The sequence below is a fragment of the Cardiocondyla obscurior genome, linkage group LG06 (genome assembly GCF_019399895.1).
Source record: "Cardiocondyla obscurior isolate alpha-2009 linkage group LG06, Cobs3.1, whole genome shotgun sequence".
NCBI lineage: Eukaryota > Metazoa > Arthropoda > Insecta > Hymenoptera > Formicidae > Cardiocondyla > Cardiocondyla obscurior.
This window is the reverse complement of record NC_091869.1, coordinates 8,147,659-8,155,599: the sequence shown is the minus strand read 5'-3', so window position 1 is coordinate 8,155,599 and position 7,941 is coordinate 8,147,659. Positions and strand designations below refer to the sequence as shown.

Genomic DNA, 7,941 nt, shown 5'->3' with positions numbered 1-7,941 from the left:
CGCCGGCCGGTTTGCCGATGACTTTTTTCCTCCCCGTTCTCTCATTCCCTGTCTTTGTAATGTCTAATATATTTATAAATTACATTTAAAGAAATTAAAAATGTTTAAGTACCATGTAAAATGTATTAATATGCATATCTTATATTTATTTTTTAAATTTATACTTTTACACTTTATGTAGATTAATTCTCATTCCAATTATTAACTCCTACAAAATATAAAAATAATAGTTTCATACCGTGCTATTAATAAAATTTGCTAGTACAGCCATATTTTATAGTAAATTGAAACGATAAAAATACAATGTACAATAAATAAAGCAATCAAATGTATGTAGTATCAAATCATATGTATGTAGAAAATTTAAGCTAACTTATCGTTGTACGTTTTATTACGCCAAGATATAAAGATCTACACATGCTTCTCCTTCAAGATCTAAAGATTTTGGAGTATCTGTTGGATCAATTTGTTCTCCATCAAAACAAAGTTTTAAACTACTTTCATTCACGCCAAGTTCCTTGGAACAAGTAACAAATAGCGTTTTAAATTGTTCATCTTCTTTAAGTCGAATAGTAAAAGTCTGTTTTTTATTTGCCGTTTGTACTTTAATACTACACGTTTCCTCATCTTTGGTCTCATTCGTGGATAAAGTGTTCATACCTGGATTCACTATTCCACCATCTATAAATATAAAATAAGTATTACATTATTTTATAAATTACTGATTTTTTTTTTTTACAAAATTGTTTATACCAACCAAGTATATCTATAATGGAAAGTTTGAGCGATGCAGGGGTATCGGTATGATTAACAACTTTATCCTTCTTCATGATGAGCACTTCGTTTATAGACACTTTTTCTAAGTCAGCATAATGTTGGAAAATTTTTATAAAAGACTCGTGCTGTAATACATTATTATAAATATATGTTTCAAATCGTAAATAATAATCAAATACAAATTGTATTTTACCATGTTACTAAACAGCAACTGATACATACTCTACGCATACTTAAACGATCAATTCTATTTGATCTCCAGTACACTTTTATATTTATCTCATAATTATCATCTTCATTGCAATCATCATCTAACAGTGATATTATATCGTTCTTATACGACTCAAGTTTTTCTTCCATCACAAATTCCACGTCAAACTCTGAATTATTACGTAAATTCTGAAATATTAGAATAAAACATATATATTATGCTCTAAATTAAATAGACATATTAAAAAAAAAAAAAAAAATTAATAAATAAATAGTGACATATTTTACATAAATACTAAATGTATTTACGTAATATATTGTTAAAAAAAAAAAAAAAAATTACCCTTCTCCGAGATCGCCTAGTGTTCACTTTAGTAGCAACTGGTGCATTCCTTTTACCTCTTACCATTGTGCTCTGTGTTCTGCTTCGCGTTTGTATAGTATAACTTATTTTTTCATTATATATGTCTTCAACATCTATATCTTTACTATTTAATTCTTTATTCGTTATTCCTGTAATAAGTATATCATTATCTATCACTTCACTACTCATTTGTTTCTCAATGCTGAAAATAAAATAAATAATTACAGATATCATTCATCATAAAAATTTCATGTTATTAACTAACATATTTTATATCAATGTGTATAATACCTTTCAGTAGAAGGAAGTTCCTCTTTTTCTATACGTTGTTTCTTTAGTGCTAAATGTATTAAAATTAATTGTAAAAATTAATTATGTAGCCTTTTAAATATCAGAATACATTGTATTTTCTCAAATTATTAATTAACTTATCACTAGAAAAAAACGTTACCTCTTAATCGAGCAGCCGAATTTGTATATGAATCGTCTTCATCTGAAGAACTTTCCAAAATTATTTTATCCATTACTCGTATTAATTAAGGTTCCTAAAATACAGAATATAATTAAAATTACAAATACAATTTTCACGTACATACATATTACGTAAAATATAATGATTATACTCATAAAAGTATCGAAATAAATAATTAAAACCATCGAATCTAACCTGGAAATCAAATGCTGTGTATCAGTTGCAAAATGAAAAATTACAACAAACAGCAAAACGTGACAAATGTTATAATAATTATGTCAATACAAATTATTTTACAGTATATCGAGCAAAACGCGTTGAATCCTATATCCACCTGTGGACGTGTGTATTCTTCTGGTCTCAAACACCGAATACAAAAACAGAACTTATAACCTAACTGAACCTGGTTGCTATACTTCTCATATGACATGTGCATGTTAAACGGTTAAAAGCAGCTGTTTCGAAAAGGATAAACATTTTCAGCATTTACATAACGTTCAATAAATTATGAATGTACGCACATTTTTGCATGGTATTTTAAACGATTCTTGTTACTTTAAATGTAATTTATATATTTATGCGTTCATACATTAATTATAATCAGCTTGTCTCACAATCGGTTCGACCAACATCAGTGAACATAGACCCGATATTGGCTGTGACAGGCTCCGCTCAGTGGTCGCAGATTTTAGACGGGCAACATACGCACACTAGGCACAATGCCGTGTCCGTATGTGCCCGTAGCTCCTGCTAATGCCTCGGACGCAGAGAACCCAACTCGGAATCGCGGCTTCCACGCGACAGATACAGAGGCTCGTCCGTGTGAAGCCAGCGTTTCGGCTGCCGTCGGATAGAAGAACAGGCCAGACCTATACACTGTCTGTCCTGTTCTTTCGTGGCGTCGCCGGCAGATATCTCAGATCCGCTTCTCGGTAACATCGCGGAGTCTAAAATAATTTTAAGTAGTACGAAATTCGAGTCACCGAATTGTGTATGGTCCGACATTTTCAATGTATAATGTAATATAAGTTTTTAATGTACAATGCAACAAAAATTTTCCGTCCCACTTAAACAGACTGCGGACTGTCGGTTGTACATATTTTTAATATTTTCTGTAAGTACGACCGGTGTGGTTAAAAATTTTTGATGCATTCTACACATCACTCATACCTAGTTTAAATTATTATAAAACAAGGAAAAATTGTTCGAATAGGACTTTAAAACTACTAAAATACGCGTCGCACAATCCGGCGTACAACGATCAATTAAAAAATAAATTAAAAACGCGAATTATAACCCGAGAGCGCGAAACAATATTCCGATCACGAGAAAAGCGACCTTGTTTTATAATAACTTAAACACAACACCCCGTATAATATACAAAAACGCAAAACTGTACGCTCACACTCACACTCGCTCACATAATATTCACCGCGCATTTTATTACAATATCACTCATACTTAGTTTAAATTATTATAAAACAAGGAAAAATTGTTCGAATAGGACTTTAAAACTACTAAAATACGCGTCGCACAATCCGGCGTAACGCGAATCTCAAGCAGCAGATGCCAATTTCCCGAATTGCGTGCAGTAGCGCACGCACTATCAGTCACGGCTAACGAAACAGAAAACGACACTCCGCGAGGGACCGACGAATACTCCGGGCTGTACAACGATCAATTAAAAAATAAATTGAAAACGCGAATTATAACCCGAGAGCGCGAAACAATATTCCGATCACGAGAAAAGCGACCTTGTTTTATAATAACTTAAACACAACACCCCGTATAATATACAAATACGCAAAACTGTACGCTCACACTCACACTCGCTCACATAATATTCACCGCGCATTAGATCGCTCGCAGGATAGTCCACGACGCTTCCGTTAAATCCTCGATCTTGACAAAAGAAATATGATGTATCTTGATGTATCTTGATGTATCTTGATGTATCTTGATGTATCGTCGATGAAACTTTTATTTAATTATTACTCCTCAAGGCGCTGACTCATCGAAGTGACCGTGAACTTAAACTTGAACTCCGGTAGAGAACAGTTATTCCCCCTTTACACATCCGTTCCCGACTACATTTAGGCGCGAAATGAGGGTAGCGCGGTCGTGATAACGGTACTTATGTTGAGGGGGTAATTAATTGGCGCACTAGGGAAAAAACGTTCCCACCTATCAGGTGATAAGAGAAGGGTTGTAATTGGTCGGCATGGGGATGATACCGCGAGTGTCCAATGAGTGTGAAAAATTTTGTATTGCGACCCGTTTATTTTTACCGTTATGCGCACTTTTTTGGCGCCGTTCATTCCGCTGACAACAAACTTTTTGAAAAATAGCGGATGCAAAGCGTGCGCATGGTTTGTTTTAATATTCAAAAAAGAAAATAATTTAACCGGCTATGGACAATTTTTTTCCCGCGAAGCATACTCGTAAACGCAATTATTTAGACATTTGTCGGTATAAGAAAAAGAGAGTTCGCAGTTTTACAATAAGTTAATCCGTAGAAAGCGAGAGTGATAACGTGCAAAAAAGCCACTCAATTATTTCGACGATTATTGTGAATAAAAATTAGACATGCCGCTTCTCATCCGCGATATCGTAAAGTCAAATAGAGCTTTAGTGACCAGCACGCGCGAGTGATTTTCAGATACGCGGTGTAAAACGAACCCCGCTAATTAAATTATATGTAGAAATTTAATCCGCTCATTAACAATAAACGATCCGATCGATGGCGTTCGTTTTAATCAAGAAACGTGAGATTGAGTTATCGCATAATAGCTACGTGCATTAAAGCGCGTTTCACCGATACACATATCGGCAAAAATTCTAAATAAATTTATACTCGTTCGCGATCGAAATCTTTCTCTCTACGCGCCGAAATCTCTGACGGTCGGTCTAGTTGCGGAGCCTCGTGGGTGCGGACGCGTCGTTAATCGCTCCGCAATTACGCGTATTTAATTATAAAATCATTACAAAATCTTTTTATTTTACTGTTAAGTTTATATTTCTGCTCTCATCTTATAACTCGGCGATGTTAGTGTGAAGCGAATCTGTGATAACTGCCGGCGACGCCGCGAAAGAGTAAGACAGTGTATAGTTCTGGCCTTTTTTTCTATCCGACGGCAGTCGAAACACACGGACGAGCCTCTATATCTACACGCGTGGAAGCCGCGATTCCGAGTTGGGCTCTCTGCGTCCGAGTTAGCAGGCGCTACGGGCACACACGGACACGGCATTGTGCCTAACGTGCGTATGTTGCCCGTCTAAAATCTGCGACCACTGGCTCCGCTCCGATCAGTCCGAACCAGCTTCAAAGTGCACATGTGAAATGGCGGACTGCGAGAAATGTGGTGATTGTTCATTTGATTACAGCGAAGACAGACAGAAGGGCGTTTGTTTAATAAAAGAAGAGTAAGTACGTGTAGTATATTGTATGATTTATTTAAAGTTTATGACAAATGTGTCTTGTACAAATATTACGTGCGAGCGCATTCGTTTTTTAACCTCTAAAAATTGCTTGCCCGCTCTTTTTTTTTTTTACAATTTATCAATTATCTGTTTTAATTGCTTTTAATTTTTTTAATTATACATTAAATGTATTTAATACTTTTTTTTTATTTTTTTATATGCAACGTATTAATTTAATATTGCAGATTTATAATCGAGGATCACGTAAGGCAATCGAATGAACAATGTTTAATGGAAACCGAAAAGCAGAAGGCTGCAGATGGAAAAATAGACGATCTAGATGCACCATCATGGGATGAGGTAATACCTGTTAAAAAATCTAAATTGGACGACAAGAGGGATAAGCTCAGGGGTCAAAATAAGGCAAGGCCGCCTCCGTTCAAAGCTTCCAGGGAATTGAGTCTGTGCCCTTGGATTGCAGATCAAACGGCAAATGAACCCGAAAGAAAATGCTCAAATCAACGCTGTACTTTTATGCACGATCGAGAGGAATATCTAAAGATCAGGCCAGAGGACATTAGTACAGAATGCCATATTTTTAATTTGACTGGCAAGTGCCCGAGAGGGATTACTTGTAGAATGGGCTCACAACACTTGACGAAAGACGGTTATAACATCGTCGATGAGAACAAACTTCAAGAGTACAAAAAGTGTTCACCACCCATAAAAAATTATTTATCTAAAGATCTACAAAATAAATTGCGCAAGCGCAAGTACAATTTTTCTAAGGCAGAGGTAATTGTTAAAGCTAACGATCCATCTGGAAGAAAATTGCATCTACAGAATTTAAAAAATAAAGAAGATAAGACTAATACGAAATTAGAAGTTACTACTAATATTTCCGATAACAGCAACGGCGAGAAAGCGGAGAAAGATATTTCAGACAGTGTAAACGACGATAAAACAAATAGTTCTGATGCGGATGAGTCAAAGGAACGGAAAATTGGGCCCGTGGATGATAGCGATTTGATCCGATTGCGAGAATCGGAGAAGAAGAAGATTGACTGGAGGGGTAAGATACTACTCAGTCCTTTGACTACAGTGGGCAATTTACCGTTCCGGAGAATTTGCAAAGAGTATGGTGCAGACATCACGTGTGGCGAAATGGCATTGGCGCCAAAAATATTGAAGGGTACGCAAGAAGAATGGGCATTAGTAAAACGACATGAGAGCGAAGATATTTTCGGCGTTCAGCTCTGCGGTAATAATCCAGGCGTATTGACGCGATGCGCTCAGCTGCTGAACCATGAGATTAACGTAGACTACATCGATTTGAATCTCGGGTGTCCGATCGATTTGATTTACAGACAGGGTGGCGGTAGCGGTATGCTTAATCGATTAAATGTACTTGAGACTGTGGTGAAGTCTGTTAGTCAAGTGTTGGACATACCTTTGTCTGTTAAAACCAGAACTGGGGTTTACATAGATAAACCTATCGCGCATAATTTAATGCCAAAATTTCGAGATTGGGGTGTGTCCATGATTACTGTGAGTAAGTCCGTTAAATTTACATTTCTTGTATTTGTCGTGAATATTTCTTATAGAAAAATCATTATGTTAAAAAAAACAATAGCGTATTTAAAAAGAGAGGGCAACATTTAAAATTATAACTTAAAAAATTAATTTTTTTATTGTATATTTATATTTTTATATTGTATAAAAATTAATTTAACCATACCGATTTTTAAATGTTCAAATTCTAATAGAAAATTTATGTTACCTGAGTCAAGAGAAGATAAAGTCGAAGAAGCAAAATCTTCCTGTATTATCTAAGACTTTTATTTAATTCAATCATTTTTTCAGGTTCACGGTAGATCTCGAGAACAAAGATACACGAAACTGGCTGATTGGGGATATATAGAAAAATGTGCGGTAGCAGCGCAACCAGTTCCTGTATTTGGAAACGGTGATATTTTATCCTTTGATGACTATTACCGTGTAAAAGAGACCTATAGTACAGTGCAGGGGATCACTATCGGACGCGGAGCATTAATTAAACCGTGGATTTTTACTGAGATAAAAGAGAGAAAATTGATTGATATTTCGAGCGCGGAGAGATTTGATATTCTCAAAAAGTATACGAATTACGGATTGGAGCATTGGGGATCAGATACTCGTGGCGTCGAAACCACTAGGAGATTCATGCTAGAATGGATCTCCTTTCTTCATAGGTAAGTTTTAAAATTATGAATATTTGTTAAAATTAATGTGTTATCTATTTACATTGAAATATATTACAGATATATTCCTGTTGGAATTTTGGAGAGACCACCTCAGCGGATCAACGAGAGACCGCCGTTCTATCGAGGTCGCAATGATATGGAGACGCTAATGGCCAGTTCCAACTGTGCCGACTGGGTGAAGTTATCGTAAGGCCATTAGCTTTTATTAAGTAACTTAATTTTCAACTGGGTACACGATCGTAATAATTTTATTTATTTTTAGGGAGATGTTACTCGGAAAAGTGCCTGATAAATTCCATTTTTTGCCAAAGCACAAGGCAAACTCGTGGAAATAATCTACTACACAGGAACAATTTTATCGAAGAAAGTTATTTCTTGAAGTGATTAATTTTACGTTGTTGGTTTTTCGCAATAAATGATAAGAAAGAAAGATTAATCACGGTCAGATGGTGATG

The 7,941-nt window shown here is 35.5% G+C and overlaps 2 protein-coding genes across 9 annotated transcripts; one reads left to right on the top strand and one right to left on the bottom strand.

The window, feature by feature from the left end:
• Positions 1-147: 147 nt before the first annotated feature.
• Positions 148-2,677, bottom strand: Rad60 (DNA repair protein Rad60). 7 transcript variants are annotated; one of them, XM_070658563.1, is made up of 8 exons: positions 2,345-2,656; positions 2,019-2,278; positions 1,803-1,896; positions 1,643-1,691; positions 1,331-1,553; positions 1,000-1,176; positions 758-902; positions 153-681 (listed from the first exon to the last, which is right to left on the bottom strand). In XM_070658563.1, the coding sequence occupies exons 3-8, from the start codon at positions 1,873-1,875 to the stop codon at positions 392-394; spliced, it is 957 nt and encodes a 318-aa protein (XP_070514664.1). In that variant the 5' UTR covers positions 1,876-1,896; positions 2,019-2,278; positions 2,345-2,656; the 3' UTR covers positions 153-391. The 7 variants fall into 7 exon arrangements, with proteins under 7 accessions (XP_070514669.1, XP_070514668.1, XP_070514664.1 ...); XM_070658564.1 differs by having other exon boundaries at positions 2,413-2,656; XM_070658567.1 differs by having other exon boundaries at positions 152-681; positions 1,394-1,553; positions 2,019-2,662.
• Positions 2,678-5,083: 2,406 nt separating this feature from the next.
• Positions 5,084-7,929, top strand: Dus3 (Dihydrouridine synthase 3). Of its 2 annotated transcripts, none has more exons than XM_070658549.1 (5): positions 5,084-5,246; positions 5,489-6,791; positions 7,107-7,474; positions 7,544-7,672; positions 7,749-7,929. In XM_070658549.1, exons 1-5 carry the CDS (start codon positions 5,164-5,166, stop codon positions 7,819-7,821), a joined length of 1,956 nt encoding a protein of 651 aa, XP_070514650.1. In that variant the 5' UTR covers positions 5,084-5,163; the 3' UTR covers positions 7,822-7,929. The 2 variants fall into 2 exon arrangements, with proteins under 2 accessions (XP_070514650.1, XP_070514649.1); XM_070658548.1 differs by lacking the exon at positions 5,084-5,246 and having other exon boundaries at positions 5,518-5,603; positions 5,725-6,791.
• Positions 7,930-7,941: the final 12 nt, after the last annotated feature.

Excerpts from the sequence above, each read along its gene's own strand:
- Rad60 (XM_070658566.1), bottom strand. The coding sequence starts at position 1,875 with ATGGATAAAATAATTTTGGAAAGTTCTTCAGATGAAGACGATTCATAT. Across the intron at positions 1,692-1,802 it reads TTCGGCTGCTCGATTAAGAG|CACTAAAGAAACAACGTATA; the intron begins GTAACGTTTTTT and ends TAATACATTTAG. Across the intron at positions 1,554-1,642 it reads GAACTTCCTTCTACTGAAAG|CATTGAGAAACAAATGAGTA; the intron begins GTATTATACACA and ends TTTTATTTTCAG.
- Dus3 (XM_070658549.1), top strand. The coding sequence starts at position 5,164 with ATGGCGGACTGCGAGAAATGTGGTGATTGTTCATTTGATTACAGCGAA. Across the intron at positions 5,247-5,488 it reads GTTTGTTTAATAAAAGAAGA|ATTTATAATCGAGGATCACG; the intron begins GTAAGTACGTGT and ends TTAATATTGCAG. Across the intron at positions 7,673-7,748 it reads GCCGACTGGGTGAAGTTATC|GGAGATGTTACTCGGAAAAG; the intron begins GTAAGGCCATTA and ends ATTTATTTTTAG.